The 19650-nt window shown below is 43.9% G+C and overlaps 3 protein-coding genes across 7 annotated transcripts; 1 reads left to right on the top strand and 2 right to left on the bottom strand.

The window, feature by feature from the left end:
• The first annotated feature begins 161 nt into the window (after nucleotides 1-161).
• Nucleotides 162-5745, top strand: LOC111065070 (annexin B11). Of its 4 annotated transcripts, XM_022353035.2 has the most exons (8): nucleotides 162-262; nucleotides 2348-2406; nucleotides 3091-3696; nucleotides 3861-4242; nucleotides 4305-4534; nucleotides 4614-4823; nucleotides 4888-4956; nucleotides 5032-5745. In XM_022353035.2, the coding sequence occupies exons 2-8, from the start codon at nucleotides 2395-2397 to the stop codon at nucleotides 5095-5097; spliced, it is 1575 nt and encodes a 524-aa protein (XP_022208727.2). In that variant the 5' UTR covers nucleotides 162-262; nucleotides 2348-2394; the 3' UTR covers nucleotides 5098-5745. The 4 variants fall into 4 exon arrangements, with proteins under 4 accessions (XP_022208727.2, XP_022208729.1, XP_022208728.2 ...); XM_022353037.2 differs by lacking the exon at nucleotides 3091-3696 and having other exon boundaries at nucleotides 164-262; XM_022353036.2 differs by lacking the exons at nucleotides 162-262; nucleotides 2348-2406 and adding an exon at nucleotides 2888-3024.
• Nucleotides 5746-6271: 526 nt separating this feature from the next.
• On the bottom strand, nucleotides 6272-8487 carry LOC111065072 (TNF receptor-associated factor 3). Its single transcript, XM_022353039.2, has 7 exons — nucleotides 8412-8487; nucleotides 7954-8103; nucleotides 7455-7880; nucleotides 7227-7375; nucleotides 6883-7163; nucleotides 6705-6820; nucleotides 6272-6621 (listed from the first exon to the last, which is right to left on the bottom strand). Exons 1-7 carry the CDS (start codon nucleotides 8436-8438, stop codon nucleotides 6313-6315), a joined length of 1458 nt encoding a protein of 485 aa, XP_022208731.1. The 5' UTR covers nucleotides 8439-8487; the 3' UTR covers nucleotides 6272-6312.
• Nucleotides 8488-10447: 1960 nt separating this feature from the next.
• On the bottom strand, nucleotides 10448-19387 carry LOC111065101 (phospholipid-transporting ATPase IF). Of its 2 annotated transcripts, none has more exons than XM_041595570.1 (11): nucleotides 15917-16128; nucleotides 14947-15154; nucleotides 14723-14848; nucleotides 14075-14621; nucleotides 13592-14006; nucleotides 13255-13523; nucleotides 12687-13223; nucleotides 12108-12610; nucleotides 11230-12043; nucleotides 10823-11149; nucleotides 10448-10761 (listed from the first exon to the last, which is right to left on the bottom strand). In XM_041595570.1, exons 1-11 carry the CDS (start codon nucleotides 16073-16075, stop codon nucleotides 10548-10550), a joined length of 4119 nt encoding a protein of 1372 aa, XP_041451504.1. In that variant the 5' UTR covers nucleotides 16076-16128; the 3' UTR covers nucleotides 10448-10547. The 2 variants fall into 2 exon arrangements, with proteins under 2 accessions (XP_041451504.1, XP_041451505.1); XM_041595571.1 differs by lacking the exon at nucleotides 15917-16128 and adding an exon at nucleotides 18695-19387 and having other exon boundaries at nucleotides 10449-10761.
• Between the last annotated feature and the right edge of the window lie 263 nt (nucleotides 19388-19650).

Genomic DNA, 19650 nt, shown 5'->3' with positions numbered 1-19650 from the left:
ACACATATGTAATACATATAATAATAAGACACATACAAGAATATTTATTAGCTTGCATTTCAAAAGTTTTCTTTGCGCTCCTTGGTTGCTTTTCAACTATCGATAGTGGCCAGCCCAGCATCGGCTGGCACCATCGATAGAGCAATCGATAGATCTATGAAGTGGTTGAGGCAACAAGTAGTTGGTTGATAAGATATTTCGCCTCGACACATTAAGTACACGCAACGTGCCGCGTCGGACGTCGGGTATACAGATACTTAAAGTAATTAAAACGGTTTGCATATTAATATAGGCGATTGATTAGTTGCGGTTGTCTTCTGCCAGTAAAACTCAGTTGTTCTGTGGTTATATTGATTTATTTTCTTGTTCCCCAAATATATACATTGTGCCAGAAACCTAAAGAGAGAGTGAGATAGAAAGAGAGAGAGAGCAGTCAGTCAGTGGCCTGTAAATGTTTTAAGCAAACACTCAAAGATCGTGCATATCTTATAATCCCCCCGCCTCCGTCCCCGCCCCCACCCATGCATGCATATTTATGTACATATGTATGGTATGTACTAAGAAAGACATATCGTACGACGACTTTAAGAGGGCGGCATTCGTTTGTGTCTTTATCTTTGCCTTTCTCCAAATGGACCCACACATGTGCACTGGCGACTGCCTGCCCTGCCTGCCATATCGGAGTGCAATGTGGGGTCCACCCATCTGTTGATTTGCGACCTTGCAACGAAATAATTACTATTTAAAATGTTGTGATAGTACCAATGCGATTTCCATTTGATATTAGTAGCCGCTCCATACCGCTGACTAGACATCTGCTTAGCTTACCGAGTGTGTACACCAAACCCCATATCGTACCGCACGTCTCCGTCTGTGCGAGATGTGGGCGAAAAATGTCTGAGCAAGTAGCTTAGAATGTAAGATGATTCATCTCAAGTGCATAGTGGGGTTTGTCTCACTCCCTATCCTACCCCCCCTCCAACCATGGTTACTAGTGTGCAAAATAGAACATGAAACACTTTTCCTTCCTGATAATGGGATTACTCACGCAAATGTCAGCCAAATATTGCCTATTATATGTAGGTAGATGGTATGCCTTTGTATGGAGAGCGACACGTGTCCGGGACCACATATTCCCATAAAACTTTCCCTTTAAATGACTGAGAGGTGTGCACGTACTCCCAATACGCATGAACCGTAAATAAAGGGCCTAAAAACTGACTCATACCCATCCAATCGGTCCGGTGGCTTGTGAATATTTGCAAAGTTTGGCAAATAATTGGGGGGGCATCACAACGGATACTCAAACCCAAGCCCAATCTTCAATGCCAAGCCCAAGAAACTTTACAAAAAGCTGGAAAATCTCATGCGTCATTTCCAAAGCAAAGGAAAGCAAAGCAAACAGCAAAAAGCAAAGATGTGGAGTACGAGAAGAATGTTAATTATGATTAAATTATGACTAATCATGTGGGTTATTCTGTATGTGACGTAAGCCACAGAAATATATATAAATATTTAGATGAGATATTATGAGGGCTGCTCTCTCTCTCTCCACATTGTTTGCTTACATGCTCGACATACTCGACACCTTAATTGTTGATTTGATTGGATATTCAGTACATAAAACTACGATCCCGAACTGATGATACAAATTAAAGTTTGTATTTTGTGCATAAATAATATTAAACAAAAAAACAAAACAAAACAAAATCAAATGAAATCGCAAGTATTTTCGGTGTAAACAAAACCGAAAGTGAATTAATTTAGCACGAAATTCGAGTTTTTATTGCTTATATATATTTTAATCGCTTCAAGTAATAGAATTGAATAATTATGCCGGTTTGGGCGTCTGAGAAATTATACAAATTTGTATAGATTATTTTAGATAAGTCCTCATACTAGCATTTGTATATTTAATTGTTTTTAAATTATTATTTGACTTATCAGTTAACAAACAGAAGCTTTTAATCGCGACTACAAATGCCCCTCTTATCTATGTAGAGGTGTTGTTTACAATTAAATAAGTTCTTAGACTTTATCAAATAATTGCCGCCATTAACAGTCATTACAATTAAGGCATTGAAAGCCACATGGTTATTTTACTTTCAAGCTGTATAGATACCGATTATGTCTAGATGTCTGTACATAATAAATGGTACATACTCGTATGTACATATGTACATAATAGTATATGCTACCCATTTGCGTATGCTTCCCCCTGACAACTGTATAAATAGAAAAACAAAATTTTGTAGAATTCTGCCTTTGCTTATTTGTTCGGTTAGTTAAATATTTTCCGCATTGAAATAAACCCTAGAGTTTTTTTTTGCATTTTACCTTTTTCCAGTACTTGAATCTCACACACAGGAACATCACCTAGAAATCTCCCCCATAATGTATCCCTTTGTAAGTAGCAAAACCGTTTACCCCTATTTTTTATTTGAATTTAAACTTTATGTTAATATCATCATAACTTTATTTTAAACACAATTTTTGGCACGTTGATTTAAACTTTTCTTTTGAAACTTTATAAGCAAGCGCACGTTGTACATACAAATTTTCAACTAGGAATTAAATTTCTTTAAGATTTTTGCTTTGGTTTTTGGGCTTGGGGAAAAAAAAACATTCTAACAATATGAAAATTAAATTAATTAAATTGGCAGATTATTTTCGTATAGAGAAAGTTCCAGCAGATTAACATTCGTGGTGTCCATCACCGCGGTGACTGGAAATTTCCCAATCACCGATGGCGGAATGTATCCTTTCGCTTATGAGTAATTTTTACATCGATTTAATGTGTCCGACTGTCCGCTTAGAGCATGCCTTGACTGTACGAGTATTTCGGTCACTAAATATTATTATAATATTTATTTGTTTGTCTCACACACAGAATGTGAACCCAAAAACTTTCATTATTCCAAATTATTGATAACATCTTCTCAAAAAAAAGAAAAGATACATACGTACAAAGATACGTGCTGCAGAAATCTGCAGAAACTAATTTGAAATTTGAAAATGTCTTTGGTGAGCGTTTTTTTTTTGTTGTTGCTGTAGTTAATTATGAATTGTGAATATTTTGGACTTTTATAGGGTTCTGGAATGCCTTATTCATCGCATCCTACTACTACCACTAATGAGCCACCAACAAATGCGCCACCCTTTGGAGCTGGTTGGGTGCCACCGATGCAGCAGAACTCACCATACTCCTCCTCGCCATACCCACCGCAAGCCAACACACAGCCAAGCCACCACCACCAAAACCAGCACCAAAACCAGCACCACCAGCACCATCCCCATGCACAGCCACCGCCCCAGCAGTATCCGCCCAGTCAGCATGGGGGCTATCCACCCTATCCAACGATGTCGGCACCCTATCCCTATCCGGCATCATCCGCATCCTCACCGTATCCAAATGCCAACACAAGTCCTTACCCATCCCATAACATTAATCAGCTGCATGGGGGGGTAGCTGCTGCTGCTGCTGCTGCTGCACCGTATCCAGGCGCTCAATCAGCCATCAATTCCCCTTATCCCTCCGCTGGCAGTGGATTCACTCCAGCCATGACAGCCGGATATGATGCTGGGCATGGGCATGGTCATGGCCATGGCCAACGGCAGAGTCAATGGCATGGGCATGAGCATGGGCATGGGCTTGGTCAGGTGCAAGCGCATCGGTCACCCACAGTTCACAAAGAGGTTTGTCATCAATCAAGCTGGCACACCGCCCAATGCACCACCCAGAAACCGCACTCCCCTTTGCTTCTCTGTGGGAATCGCATTTCCATTCACTTTCATTCATTCAGAGCATAATCCGTAGACGGTGTTTTGTTATTTGTATAATTAATTAATTAATTCTTTAGGGAACCCCAACTCTATTGCCTGCCCAAGGCTTTGATCCCGTCAAGGATGCCCACGATTTGCGCAAGGCCATGAAGGGCTTTGGCACGGACGAGAATGCGCTCATCAACATCATTTGCCGGCGCACAAACGAACAGCGCCAGGAGATCCAGCGCCAGTATAAGACCCATTTTGGCAAGGATCTGATCGAGGACATCAAGTCGGAGACGAGTGGAAACTTTGAGAAGCTGCTCGTGGGTCTGCTCCGGCCAATTGTCGACTATTATTGTGCAGAGCTAAACGATGCCATGGCTGGCATTGGCACAGACGAAGAGGTACTCATCGAGATCCTCTGCACGCTATCCAACATGGAGATATACACCATCAAAAACCAGTACTTACGCTGTAAGTTAACTATCCGGAGTATTGAGTGCAGTTTTGTGGCATTGGTTACTCCATTTATGTAGTGTACGGCGCACATCTGGAGTCCGAACTGAAGTCGGAGACATCGGGCAACTTTAAGCGTCTGCTCACGTCGCTCTGCACAGCGGCACGCGACGAGAGCGGTCGCATTGATCCCAATCAGGCCAAGGACGATGCCAGGGAGCTGCTTAAAGCTGGCGAACTACGCGTCGGCACCGATGAGAGCATGTTCAACATGATACTGTGCCAAAGGAACTACGGACAACTGAAAATGGTGTGTGTGTGGCTCTAGCAGGGCAATGCGACTCTCCGAATGGTCATTGATAGTTTTATTTTTTTTTTGTTTTTTGTAGATATTCCAAGAGTATGAGGGCATGACCGGCCATTCGCTGGAGAAGGCCATCAAGAAGGAGTTCTCTGGTGACATTATGGAGGGCCTGATTGCCATCTTTCGTTGTGTGACCAACAAGGCCGACTACTTTGCCTCACGTCTGCACAAGGCCATGGCCGGCATTGGCACCAATGATACCCAGCTGATCCGTGTCATTATAACACGCTGCGAGGTATGCAGATAACAGCCTTTCTTTTGTTTCAAAACTTGGTCTAAAGGAGCTCCATCTATTGCAGATTGATATGGCAGACATTAAAGTGGCATTCGAGCGTCTGTATGGCAAGTCACTGAAGAGCTGGATCAAGGTATGATATGATCAACGAACCATTTAAATGAAAACTTTAATTCAAATTTTTGTTGTTTGTTTGTTGTTTTTGCAGGGCGACACTTCTGGCCACTACAAGCATGCCCTCTATGCACTGGTTGGGGAGCAGCGCTCATCTTAAGTTTATTCCTATTTATTAATTATTCAAATTAAAATCAAAAATCAAAAGCATACAACAACAAAAAAAAAAGGATCCAATTTTATTCGAATATGTATTCTCTTTTTCCTATGTATTTTATAATAATTTACATATATGTATACATACGTTACGTACACACACGCCCAGGGAGATGGACAATCATACGATGATGATTCGTCATGATGACCAACATTTTGTAGACACTAAGTGCTCACAGATATTACCTGAATTGTCAATTTGTTATAAACATTGTTTTAAGCAGACGCAAAAGCCAAATTTTTGTAATCCGCGCACTCACACACAGCACACACACACACACACTGCTACACTACATACATTCAAAAGCCACAACGATATACCCTTACACATTTATTTATTTGTATTAAGTGGAATGCATTCTTTAAATTGTACAATAAAAAAAGAAACAACAAAAGAAACAAAGAAACAACCCAATGAAAATACAAATAAAGATTAGATTTACTTTATCGAACTGTGTCTCAAAAATGTAACTCTATTGCCTTTGCCTGAAGCATTTAAAAAACTTTCGAAAAACATACACCGAAATATTATACATTAATAAAAATATGCATTTTGAGTCGTTAAAATTTTAGAAATACATACAATACATACATACAAACATACATATATCTATCATACGTTTTATTGTATTTGGAAAATGGTTAAAAACAAAAAAAAAAAACAAAGGCCTTCTACAGTTTGCTCTCAAATTAATAAATTATTAGAAGATGGTGTGTCGTGTTATTTATTGGGTTCAAAAATATCTACACTAATCTGGGCAGCATTTTTTTATTTTTTTTTTTATTATTATTATTTATTTTTTAATAATGCATAAAATCAACATTTTTTTCGAGCTTTTGCAATTTTCTAAAAAGTTCCAACTTAAAATTTTGTCTGCAAATGTATATGTAGCACACATGTAAGATTACATGACACAGGTCACTGTCGCTGGGTCGCAAAGTAGCTGCTACATTCTAGGCGACACAACAACTACATGCCAAGAATAGCGATCAAAAATAAAATACATTCAAAGTTTGTTGGTTTTCTTCGTTATATTTGAACCGATTTGGGCGTGGCATGCCCTCTTTTGATGGGCAAAAACCTCCCTCGATTGAGTTGCGATAAACCGCCAAAAATAGTTGACGTTTCTCTACGAGTGCCACAACGAAAAAGAATATTTTATTTCATGACGCGAACCTCGATGAACATGGAATCATTGCGCAAATAATTGCGACTGGTGATGACCTTGTGGGGTATGTGAAAGTACTGATTGGTCTGGATGAAGTCGTCGCTCTTCTTGCGCACAAAAATTGTCTTTACATAGTCCTGGGCCTCCAACAGATTCGAGCACTGATCACGGATAATAACCTCGGCCTGCAGGCGACAGGGCCACGCCAGCAATGGATCGTATTCCCCGGATAGTACATTGAGGCAGGCAATCAGATTACGACCCTTCCAGGTGCCCTTCCCATTCAGATATATATCCAGCTGGGAATGGAGAGGGTAAATTAATACACAAAATAAATACTAAACACTTTTAGATGGAAAGATGGGATGGGATGAGGTCTCACCCTTAAAGCATAGCCAAATGCCTTATTGGAGAACATGGCGGAATGCAAAATGGTGTCATACTGCTTGGCCTCATCCAGCTTTTTGGAGTAATCCTTAATGCGAAATATCAGATGACCTGCAATTAAATTAAATTAACAAAAAAATCAGGTATGTGCCTCCTGGCTGTTCGGCAGTTACCCCTTATATTCTGTACGCTGGCGAGGCGCTGTTGCATGGCCATTTGGTTCTCCATATCGGATAGATTCTGCATGGTCTGATGCAGTGATCGATCCAGATCCTGTACCACATTCTGCAGCTTATCGCAGCGCTCCTCCGTTTCGCAGACGATATTCTTGACATTCTTGACCTCGTAGTCCAGGGTGGCCTGCTTGTTGGTGGCATAGTCGCTGGTGCCCAGCTTGGTTTTAATGTCCTCATTGATTTGCTGCAGGAACTCCTCGATGCGAAAGAACTTATCCCTAAAATACGATGCCTTAAGCTTGATGTTAACAGACTTTTTCGCACGGCTTTCCAGCACTCACCGGTTCAGTCTTTCGTTTTCGAAGATCAGCTCTTCGAGCTTGAGGATGTTGTCGTTCAGCTGGTTCTGGTGGAAGGTCACATCGATGGACAGCTGATTCACCAGCTTCTGCGCCTCATCCAATTTGATTTCGACTTGCTCCTTCAAAGACTACACCAACAGAGGTAGAGAGAGTGAGCGAACAATAAACAATTGTAGGAAAGGAGAATCGATTGGGGAGCCAGCCCACCTGCGTGATATTGCAGCAGTATTGGAAATCAATTTGATTTTGCTCGGCGACATAGGCCCGCTGCGAGGCCTCCTCCTCCAGCTGGCGACGCAGACCGCCCAGGGTGTCGTCCGTGCCGCGGGTCCAGTCCTCGACCACTTGATTCTGCTTGCGTATATTGCCCACATCGGTGATCAGATGCAAACGCTGGCGTATCTCCTCATTGAGCACCGATCGTATGGTGCTGATGTCCTGCTCGAGCACCTGCAGCCGATGATCGGACTGCTGCTGATCCAGCCGGTCCATGCTGACACTCAGCCGCTGGTTGTGCAGATTCTTGGATCGCGGACACTCCTTCAAATGTGAGCGCATGCGAATGCGCGGTATAAACACCTGACAGCTATTCGGGCACTCCTCCAGCACCTGACCGCAGTGTATTAGATGTTCCTACAAGGAAAAAATAGGCACGCAGATCGATCAGTTACTGATCACAGCTCAGAATGGATTGGAATATACTCACTGTGAATGTCTGTGCATCGAACCATTCGTTGCAGAACAGGCACGAGGATTTTTCATACTTGATAATTGTCGTGGATTTGGGCTGGTTCTGGCTCTGATTCTGGCTCTGTGTCTGATTGTTCGATAGGTGATCTTCTGGCCTCGTCAATGCCTTGTTCAGCGACATAATATGTACGAAATATAAGTAATTTTTTTGTATTATAGGAATAAATTAACGCACTGGCGTAGCGAGAAACCGCCCTAAACTAAACTAAATTCCGTGTTGAAAATAAATGATTATGAATTTCTTTTGCCCCCATAGTCATGCACACACACACACACACACAGATACACGTAGCTAGATACAGATACATTGGGGCGTCAGTGAAATCTATAACACTACTGATAGCACACATCGAACATTTGATTTGGGGAACACAATCGAATTATTTATACGAGTATTATTGACCATTGACTAACCCAGCGAACTCTGCGCCTGCTCTCCATAAAACACAGCTAACCCAATCAAATAGGTGCTCTGCTCTGCTCGGCTCAGCTCTGCTCTCTAGCAACGTATTCCATCGGGCAGCATATTGCCGCGAATGAACCAGGCCCAGACCCAGGCCCGGGCCCATGCCCCTGCCCTGCCCCTGCCCTGTATCTTTATTGTCGCACCTGTAACGTTGTACCCTGCCTGCTATATACATACATATGTACGTATGCTATATACATATGTACATAGCAGTCTGCGAGAGATATCATTATCAATGAAAATGGCTTCACCACAATCAAAAGTTTTTTGGTATTGCCACAGCGAAATGCGAATGAGAACGACGCCATCAGCAGCAAAAAGATAACATAACGGAACGGAACGCTGCTCGGGGCCAGAGTGGGGCTGGGGCTGGGGCTGGGTCTGGGGCTGGGTCTGGGGCTGGGTCTGGGGCCATACCGACCGGACAGGTGCCCCTACGCAAGGCAGCGACAGCCCTCCGAGTATTATGACTCAGGGACTGTGAAACCGACTGGGAGGAGTCGTTGTCAGCAACGAAAATAGTTGCCAAAATCCAATGCAAATAATTACAGATAATAATGGCTGCAAAAGCAAGTAAACAATTATGAGTCGACTTATATGTAGGCCCTCATCAAAAGTGAGGCCTTTATTAACCAACAAAAATTGTTTGCTGCATTCATTTTGCTGTACTATCATCCCTTTTTTGTATTTATGTGGCCAGAAGAATAAGGATGTGAACATGGACATGTGGGGCATGATTCTTGGGTTGTTTTTTTTTCGTTGAAACCAATAAGAAACCATTAAGAAAGTCCATTCTATTCTAGCCAAAAAATTCGCATATTTGCAGCAAAACAAGAAAATAAAATGTTGCCAGAGATACAAACAGGATCCGAATTTTTAACTATGTGAAGACCTAAAACCTAGAAATGCTCGTATGCTAGAAATACTCCCACTCAGTTGGAATTCGGTTGGAATGGATATCTGTGGCATACCCGATAATTATGAAAACTGTTGAAAAAATATATAAACTTGTGTGAATTCTCGTACATTTTTTAAATAATTTCAATGAATAGTAGCTTGTTTTATCGGGATTATAATAACCTCTAAAAATAATGGCAATATTGAAGAATTATTATAAATGTTCGAAAGCTTTCCTTTATCTACATAGTACATACATAAATTAGGTAGGTGTGTATATCTTCAGGTATATCTATTGAATGGAAACGAATCAAAATCAAAATGAAAGGCTATACATTGCCGAGTATAAATGATTTATACAGAGTGCTTACAGTCACCAAAATGCAATTTTTCCACATTTGTTAAACAGATTGTGGGGGATCAACTCGAACCAGGCCTAAAAATTAATTGTTTTCTTGTGCAAAATATTTTCGAAATTTATTTCAATAAAAACCATTCAACTCTCGTGCGATGCACATCAAAGATATAGGAATAGGAATAGATGGGAATATAGAATAGGTATGTTTGAGTACAGTTCAATGCATATTTTACAAACATATATTAAGCTCTCTGTGGGCATACTTGCAAGTCGATAAATTTATAATTTGTACTGAAAACTTGAATACTTACGAGCAAACCATAGAAAAAATATTAGCTTGAGGCCTCGCATAGCTTCACGACACATTTAATAAATAAATTTAAAATATTTAGATTATAGATAAATAGAAATTAAAATAAATCCAATCCAATGGCTTGCCTATTCCCATTAATAACAGAACTGCAATGCCGCCCAAAACTGTAGCGCAGCCTCTGCCTCTTCAGCTATGCCGATGCTCCTATTTACAATGGAGAGTAGAGAGCAAATTAGTTCCTCTTACGCCCCCCCCGAACTGGAACACAGATAGTACCCAGATAGTACCCAGATAGTATTGTATCTGCCATGAGCGAGGAATTTTAGTAGTGCGCGAGATCAGGGTCGTCGAGATAAAGACAGCATTTCGATTTTTTCAACAAAACAATAGTTTTTTTTTTTTTTTCTTAGAAAACAAAAAAAAAAAGAAAATATGTACACATAAGGGGGGCGAAATAAATAAATAAACAGTATAAAAAAAGAACTATGGCCTAGGATGGATTACAGGATTACAGGATTACAGGTAGGTGGACTCGAATTTTTCGCGCATTTGCAGCTTTCGCTGTTTGCCGGGAAAGATGCTAAAGTGCTTGATATTGAGGCCACGCTGCAGCATACGGATGGTGAAGTCCGGCAGCAGGCAGGCCACAGAGACGAGCAGCACCCACAGCCAGACTGGCAGGGAGGCCAACAGATTATTGTAGGCCCAGTATATGTCGGTGTCGTAGTCCCTAAAAAAACACACACAATAAAATAGTGTTATGACTGTGTGACTGGGAGGAAGGCACTTACAGATTGATAACATTGTAGATAACCGTTGTGACCATAAAGCCCAGTATGGAGATAACCAGCGTAAAGATGTACCAATACGACAGATACATTGACTCCAGCCAGAGCTTGAGGTTCACCACAATCACCACGCCCCAAATGAGCAGCGTGCCAAAGCAGGAGAAGGCCGCCGTCTGGCCAACGCTCAGGATCACATTGTTGAAGGAGAACATGCAGAAGGCAAAGTAAAATATGATCACCGCATGGTACATGGCAAAGAGCACCCACATCAGGAAGTAGGGCCAATGCAGCTGCCTGTTGTCCGTATTCTTTTTATACAATTGTGGGGTGCTGCAAGCAACCAAAAAACAAAACAAAAGAGGGATCTAACATTTCTCTCCTTTGCCATGCAATTCTGTTGTTTGGCTTACCTCATTAGCTTCTCTTCGGTATAGGGCTTCTCGGTGATGGCAATGAACAGAATGGGCAGCGATGTGTATATCACATTGTACAGCGTGAGGAAGAGCGAGTCGTAGACCGAGGAGGAGGAGAACAGTGTATGGAATTGAAACAGAAACATAATGCCCATGAAGACAATGTTCTTGTAGAAGAAGTACAGCACCAGCAGCGACAGGCGTACACTGTGATAGTGGCCATGGACGAGCAGCAGTCGCTTCAGCATACAGAACTTGGCAAAGGCAAAGTCGGCACAACGGGCCGCCTGCCTGCCCTCACGTCCCATAATGCCAATGCCCACATGCGCCTCCTGTATCATCGACACATCGTTCGCCCCATCCCCAATGGAGGCCGTGTTGTAGTTCTCATTCGATGACTTGATCAGGGCCACCACCTCGCTCTTCTGCAGCGGACTGAGGCGACAGCACAGCACAGCCGTGCACTTGACGGCCACATCCCGAAACTCTTTGGCCACCTCGGACAGGGCCACGGCCAGACTCTTGCCATCGATGAGCAGGGCACACTCCTGGCCAATGCCAAAGATGATCTCGCGATCCAGAGCATTCAAATGCTGCAGCATATCCTCGCGATTCTTGCACTCGATTATGAAGTACTTTTTGGCATCGGGCGGTATGTGGCCACAGGACAGGGCTATGTTCAGGGCCGTTTCCACCTTGTCGCCGGTTAGCACCCAGATCTTAATACCCGCTGCTTGCAGGGAGACCAGCGTATCGGCCACATCATCCTGCAGGGCATCCTCCACGGCTGTGGCCCCCAACAGATCGAGATCTATAAGGCAGAAAGCAGAAAGCATTTGATTCGTTCTCTGTCGAATGGATGCTCTGGCACTTACCGCTCTCAATCTTTGAGTAGCACTCCTCGCTTAGCTGCTTTCGGTTCTCGAGTGAGCTATTTGCCTGTGCCAGTTCCTGCAGGAAATCGCGATACTCCTCCTCGCCAATCATGCGCCGTGCTATGGCCAGTGTGCGCAGACCGAGCCGGGCAAAATCGCTGATATGACGATCCGTTTTGGCCACCAACTGCGCCGAACTATTGGCACACAGCGGAAACACATAGCTCTCGGCGCCCTTGGTGTAGATCCACTTCTTGCCCTCCGCATCGCGCACTATGACACTCATCCGCTTGCGGTCCGATGTGAACTCGAGCACATGCAGTCGATGGAACTTCTCCTCCTTGGGCTTGCCAATGGTGAAGGGTCGCTTGTAGTCCAAGTGGGGGGGCACAATGCGCACGCTGAGTATTTCGTCATCGTCGCCGGTGTAGACGAGGCCCAGATTGGCACAGGCCTCCACCAGGGCCTTTTCATCGGGACTCGACGCCTGATAATCGAGGGTGCTGCAAGGCAATGACAATTCAAGGACTAAGAGCTGCAAGCAATGCGCCTGGCAATGAACGAACGGATGGAACTTACAATATAAAGTCACGTATCTCGTTCTTGCGACGCTGCGATTCGGCACGCACCAGGATGGTCGGCTGGCGGGTGAAGGTCGGTGCCGCGTACGACTCGCGTGAATGGGTGCTGGGCGAGCGAAAGATGGCGCTTGTGGACGGTGTGCTGCTGCTGCCAATGGGGTGCGACAGATAGGCATTGGGCGCCCCATACGAGTGGGCACGGCGATGGCCGAGTGCCACACCATTGTGCGCCTCATCGAACTGCGGCAGGTCTCTCTCTGAGGTAGAGCGTTGGAATTGCAATGAAATTGGACGTATGTGTGGCGAATGCAGGCCAGCAGCTCCATTGCTGGGGGAGGAGTTCCCGTTGCCGTTGCCGTTGCCTCCATTCAGCTCAGTCTGATCGATCTGTGTTTCGCTGGGCGTGGGCGCAATGTGCACCCGATTGGCGGCACGGGCAAAGTTTGGGCTACGTTTAACCACCTGCGGCCGTTTGCGTCGCTCCACGCTATAGCTGTCATCGCTGACCAGCAGGGGATTTACATCCGAGGAGGAGGTTATGGTGGCACCACCACCACCACCACCACTTCACACCATTCGGATGGGCGGACACCGAATTCTCAATGTTGTGGCTGACATTCAGTTCGCTCTGCTGACTAGAGTTTTGGCTCTCCTCGGTGATGTCTGATATGGAGTACATTTCGGGGGGTCCCGACTTGTTGGCTGTGACCGCTGCTGGCTCCTTCTTGGTGGTGGCGGTGCTGCTGCTGCTGGCATCGGCCTCCTCCAGCGAGCCAGCAGCCACCTGGACAGTGTGGCAGATGGTCAACGCCTGAAAGAATATGCGCTGATCCGCCTACAGATCAAATTTTTAATATTTAAATATCTGTTTATTAAAAGAGAATTAAAGTTTTTGGGACTTGCATTGAACTTGTTTATGTCCAGCAGGGCGTGGGTCTCCTCCTCCTCGAGGCGGGTCTTCTTGAAGTGAAACTTTCGACCCGCTATCGAGCACTGCTGGAAGTTCATCTCGTTCTTGGTGAGAGTGCCCGTCTTGTCCGAGAAGAGTATGTTGATCTGGCCCAGCTCCTCGTTGAGGTTCGACGTGTTAACGACACACTGCTGATCGGTTTCGGTCTCGTACAGCTCCATGTCCCACTCCATGAAGAAGCCGCCAATGACGCGCTGCAGCTCAATGGTGACATACAGCGATATGGGTATCAGATAGTTGAATAGTATCAAAAAGGACAGATAGTCCTGCAGGAACTGCTTCACGCTGTAACTGTCTGTGGCATCGCCCAGATAGGTTAGCTTTGGTATCACAAAAAGCTCATTATAGCTGCAAAACATACAGAATAGAATATATAGTCGCAGCATATCCGATGATGATGAGAGCACTGCACTCACCGTTTGAGGAAATACAGCAGCGTGACTATGACTATCAGGGCGACCAGTATGACAATCAGAAAGCGATTGATGTACGTCTCGCTGGAGGAGTTCTTGTTGCGTGTGAGGCGACTGTTGAGCTGCAGCTTGGTGATCATGCCCGTGTACACGGCACAGCCGATCACACACTCTGTGTTCTTGACCCGTGACCCGCGCAGCAGTACATTCTCAGCGGACAGGGGCAGCACACGACCCTCGCTGCCCCTCAGCTCGATTTTGCCATTGAAGCTGTACAGATCTGTGGTGGGTGTCTCGCACTCGATCATGCCCAGCTTGTGCATATCCTTCAGATCGACGGTGGGCAGCTCTCGGGGCACCATCAGTGTCTTCAGATTCGATTCACCATCCAGATTGGCGGTGGTTATGAAGCACTTGCCATGCGGATCTGTGGTACGCAACAGCACCAAATCGCATGGCACATCACAGTCCTTCTCGACCACCACCAGGTCACCGGGTGCCACATCTTGTGATTTAATGATTGCCTCAACGCCATCCCTGATAATAGTAACTAAATAATTATGGTTTAATATATATTATATTATATTATATTATATTATATATTATAGGCCCTCGTATATAGAGTGGGTGAGGGCTCTTTTGGGTACGCACCTGGTGAGGCATTCACAACGTTATCTGTTCTAAAGCGTAGAATATCTTCATAGCCCTGCTTGGCGGCAGTGACAGCAATCACGAATACCAAGGGCAGCAGTGAGGTCATTGGCGACACAGGACTATCTACAGCACAAAACAAAATATGTATTGAGAAATATACATATATAAAATATAACATACGAGTATAAGTGGGGCTCGCGCTCCGCTGAATATTTATTTACCAATTAAAAGCGATATTATTGTCATCACCAGGAAGTAGAAATTGGCAATGCGTCGAAATTGTTCCAATAGATTCTGTGGCAGAAATGTGATCAATGTGTATTTTGTTGATTTGATGCGATTCTGATTCGATGGCTTCTTCTTTTTGCCCAAATCGGGTCCGCCAATTTGTATTTGAAGCCAATCATTTGTTGTGCTGACTTTGGAGCCCTGGGGAACAGAAACGGGGTTGAAACAGGCGATAACAAAAACAAAAACAATCGTTTCATTACAACTTAAATCGATAACAAGGCGTAAACAGGGCGTGATCAGAAAGGATCAACCCTCAACGGGGCTCTTTTTCGCGCCTCTTCTTTGAAATGAAAACTTGGAACTTTTTTGTTTGTTTAATTGTTTTGTATTTGAGATTTCAGTGGCTATTACAGGGGTGCCCTAGGCCAATGGGTTAGTCCCGCCCTGAGCGCAAATATAACATTTTGTATGCTATTTCTGTGGAATTTCGTATGCTTTGTGTACGTGCTGTGGATACTATCAATCATTGCACTAACTCTGAGGCCCTGGAACAGAACAGCACAGCGTTGGTATAGCGATAAAGAAAGAATCGTTTGAACACAACTCAAATCGATAACAAGCCGCAACATATGCTCTTTCTCAGGAATTTGTATTATCAAGCGGTTCGGTTCGGTTCTATTTGCTGAACTGTGAATCAGCTTTCATTATCTACACCCCAATAGGTGCTAAACAAAAAGCAAAAATAATACTTTTCTCAAGAAGGGTTGGAGGGTACATGTGCTCCGCCACCCCCCAACCAACCGTCAGTCGACTGACTGACGAATCTTTTTTTTTTTTTTTGCTTCCAACTATCAATATGAATATGTTTGGGTAAAGGTTAATGGGGTTAATAAATATATATGGACACTCTGTTAGCTCTTCCTATGTGTTCTGCACACACACACACTCAGACACACACACCTTACGCCTGTGCCATTGGAATGTCTCCTTCAGATGATAATAGTGGCTGTCCTGGGACAGCTCTCCCAGCCAGACACCACCGGCTGGCGCTTGTGGATACGAGCCAATGCGATCGATGCGTCGAAAACCGCTGAATTGCTCATGGCCAAAGAAATTCATTGTCTAACTTGCATACTCGAAGCAATGAGCATTTGGTAGCGTAGCTGTAGCTGTTGCTGTTCGCGTGCAAGATCATTTCTCTCCCACTCACTCACTCTCTTTTTTTTATGTGGGATTTGTTGGTTGTTGGTTGTTGGTTGTTGTTATTGCTGTGTGTGTAACCAAGCAAACACCTGGATGTGTGCTGGTTGTTGCTATTGTTTAGAATACGGGGGAATACGGATACTCGGATATTGTTATTGTTATTCCCATTTGTAGCGCCCGAAACCGCGCATCGACGACTTTTTTCTCAACGCACACACATTTAAATGTATAACCTTAAAACGATGTTAAGTGGATAATTTTAACACTTCAATTGAAAGGTTCTATGATGCACGTCCACGTCCATTGTGGCACATGTCTCTCCTACTCGTACTCGCACTCGCACTCGTACCCGTACCCGTATATATATATTTACATACATATGTACATATATCATCTATAGATCTGTGCGTGGTACATATTTGTGTTTCGTGTTTACATGATTTAAACTCTATGAGCACACAAGACTTCACGTATTGGAAATCCCGCAAATAAAATGCTTTACAGCTGTGCAGCGGTTGCAGCAGGCATTAGCATCACATATTAATCCTTATATATCACTAGCATCCTTCTATCTGAAGCCAACCGATCGATATTTATTCACACTCAACGAACAAGACAAAAAAAGAAACAACCGACAACAGCAACAACAGCAACAACAAAGCCAGAGGTAGGTAAGAGAAGAGGTAACCAAAAAAAAAAAAAAAAGAAAAGAAAACAAAACAAATAGCGCGCACTCGCGAGATGCCCGCCGCCTGATTGTGTGTTGTGCGCCACTTAAAAGCCGTTCTCAAACTGAGAATTAGATCTGCATTTCCATTCCCATTCCCATTTCCATTCTCATTCACAGGCAGCTTCAGGTCGTCTCAAAGCACATTCTCAGCTTCGGGGCCACAGCCACAGGCACAGCCACAGCTGGCGGAACCAATAAAACGCTCGAAACTTATTGACGTCGCTACGTCGTTTGTCGTCGGTCGAAGTTTTGCGATCTGCTCCGTTATTCCTATGGCCGAATAGTAGACATACAAACACACACACACACACACAGTAATTGCTCTCACATAGTTGATGGGGTGGGTTCAAAGTGCATCCAATGATGACGTTCCCAGTCAAATAAAAAACAAAAATCACATGAAAATTGATTGTTTGAGCTTCCCATGGGTGAATTTGTTTTTGGTTCTTGGGTTCTACTGAACCTGGTAATTGCTTTGCTCTTAAAGGTACGAATGTACTAGGAATTTTGGCCGAGGTTGTACTTATGCCATAAAATAGATAAAGTCCCGCCCCATTTATGTAGGTTCCTACATACATACATATGTAGTTCGATTTAAGGTGATATTTTAGTTTGAACTCTGATCTCGGTGGGCCAGAGCATGGCACCAATACAAGCTTCCGTTTTGCCTGCTGCACACGCACACAAACACACTGCAAAACATCCCTGCAGTTCGCGTAAGCGATGTGTAAGCAACCACACATCGATGGCAACGTCATGCAGCTCGATGACATAAGCGATAACCTGCCATACGATGGGCTGTTTACTTTAACACAGGGAAGTCCTAGGAGCATAATCGATGACATAGTAAGCGAGAATTAGCCGAAAGTCAGGCCTTAATAAGCGATGATTTTCCCTTGAAAAGTAAGGCCTTAATAAGCGATGAATTTCCCCTAAAAAGTAAAGCCCTAATAAGTGATGCACATATGTGCATGTGTGCGTGCCTGCATGAGCATGCGCAACCGAATCGATTCGTTGGGATTCCCCGGTATTCGCTTCATTTGGCTCAGTTAGTATCGGTATCTGCATCTCAGCCTGCTCATTAACCCCAAGCTGACTGGGCGCCATTTTTACTGCGTTGGAACTATGCAAACATTTTGGTTTATTTTTCTCGCTCACTCTACAGTTGTACTTTCTGACCGAAGCAATGATTCTAATGATCAAAAGCATTAAAGTAGCATAGATAAAGCTGTGATGTGATTTTATAAATATCAAGAGGGGATCCCAAGGACGTTCTACCCATTATTTTATTCTGCAATTTCGTCAGAGCAATATTATTTGGATTTTTCTTTGTCGCACAACAACAAATGCCATCCATGTGCGTCAATGATGGATTTGGGGCGCTATCAACGCTAGTATCGGAAAGAGTATATGCATATTCGCACTTGTACACTGAATGGCTTTAACAGTTTCAGTGACATGTTGGAATGTCCTTCCCATGCAAGTCAGGCCCCATACATATATTCTGGATTAAATCTGCTGCCAGTTTGTTACAAAAATACCTAACCGTATCGACACTTGGCAAGTTTATGGCTTTTTGCCTCCGAAATACGAGCATATAGAGATTACTGGACAGATAAAAGGCACAACCACTCAGACAGTAACAAAAAAAATATTAAAAAATTGATGGCTATGATCTAATACTCCGGAAATAGGCACGGGCACGGCACCGGGCACGGCACCGGGCACGGCACCGGGCACTGCTTTATCGGTAACCCAATTGGAATTTATTTTTCTTTGTTTTTTCTTTTGTAAACGAAACTCACCCTTTTGCGAAGAACTTTTTCGAACATCTTGTCCATGTTTGGGTTTTAATCCGTGACTTATCCACGGCGTTACGGGTTACGGGTTACGGGAGCAAGCGAGTAGCAGCTGCCTTTCCTCCTAGGCTCATATATTCACACTTTTGGGGACAATGTGGCACGGCACCGACGCGAAACAATAGCATAACTACTACTGACCGATTTCTGTATCTCTACCGACAAATACTTCGTTTAACTCGAATTGGTCGTATTGCTTATCGGGGGGGAATATATACCTCTGCTGAAAAACCAATCTTCCTCTCTCTCTCTCCCACTCTCTTTTTCTCACTCTCTCTGACGGTGTATGTGTTGTTGTCCAATGGTTTTTGTTGAGCAAAGGATTGGCCGCCAGCACCGGCAAACCGAAGCTCACCCACTCTTTGCCCAGAGATAAACCCAATCTTATCTGCCGAATGGAGACTGTTTTAAGTGCCATCCAGGCATTCGCAGCTACACAAAATCGTAGGTAGTATAAGAGTAGCGCCGGTTTTTCCGTATTCGAATCAGGCTCGAACGCCAATCATTTCGGGCAGAGAGACGCCATCAAAGTGCACACACGTTATCTTTATAGGTTACAACTTGCAACTTATCTGCTTTACAGGTTTCATTTCCAACAACATTGACTGTCAAAACTACAGTAACAATTAATAACAATCCACACACACACACACACACACACACAAAAAAAGAACCTTCAAAGACTCAACTTTCGATTCGATTGTGAAGTTTTGTAAACGATCACGAGAGCCGATTGATAGCTGGTTAAAAAGTCCCAACGAGAGAGGAGCCGCACTTGGACATCCGTGCAAGAGAACTTTGGTAGCACTACGAGTGATACGAGTGTAATCCAATCCGCTATTGCCCGTGGCCCATGGCCCGTACTCGTAGCGCTTCTCTTTTGAGGCTTCCACTCTCTCTCT

The sequence above is a fragment of the Drosophila obscura genome, unplaced genomic scaffold (assembly GCF_018151105.1).
Source record: "Drosophila obscura isolate BZ-5 IFL unplaced genomic scaffold, ASM1815110v1 contig_73, whole genome shotgun sequence".
NCBI classification, from domain to species: domain Eukaryota; kingdom Metazoa; phylum Arthropoda; class Insecta; order Diptera; family Drosophilidae; genus Drosophila; species Drosophila obscura.
Note: the sequence above shows the minus strand (reverse complement) of the source record. Positions and strands in the feature narration are given on the sequence as shown.

What these genes read in the sequence shown, in the direction of transcription:
- LOC111065072 (XM_022353039.2), bottom strand. Translation starts at nt 8,438, where the DNA reads ATGGAGAGCAGGCGCAGAGTTCGCTGG. An exon ending in TCGATGCACAGACATTCACA is followed by an intron (nt 7,881 to 7,953) that starts GTGAGTATATTC and finishes TTTTCCTTGTAG; the next exon opens with GAACATCTAATACACTGCGG. An exon ending in CAGCGTACAGAATATAAGGG is followed by an intron (nt 6,821 to 6,882) that starts GTAACTGCCGAA and finishes ATTTAATTGCAG; the next exon opens with GTCATCTGATATTTCGCATT.
- LOC111065101 (XM_041595570.1), bottom strand. Translation starts at nt 16,075, where the DNA reads ATGAATTTCTTTGGCCATGAGCAATTCAGCGGTTTTCGACGCATCGAT. An exon ending in GCCCATCCGAATGGTGTGAA is followed by an intron (nt 13,224 to 13,254) that starts GTGGTGGTGGTG and finishes TGCCACCATAAC; the next exon opens with CTCCTCCTCGGATGTAAATC. An exon ending in GAGATACGTGACTTTATATT is followed by an intron (nt 12,611 to 12,686) that starts GTAAGTTCCATC and finishes ATTGCCTTGCAG; the next exon opens with CACCCTCGATTATCAGGCGT.
- LOC111065070 (XM_022353035.2), top strand. An exon ending in CAAAAACCAGTACTTACGCT is followed by an intron (nt 4,243 to 4,304) that starts GTAAGTTAACTA and finishes CCATTTATGTAG; the next exon opens with TGTACGGCGCACATCTGGAG. An exon ending in CACTGAAGAGCTGGATCAAG is followed by an intron (nt 4,957 to 5,031) that starts GTATGATATGAT and finishes TTGTTTTTGCAG; the next exon opens with GGCGACACTTCTGGCCACTA.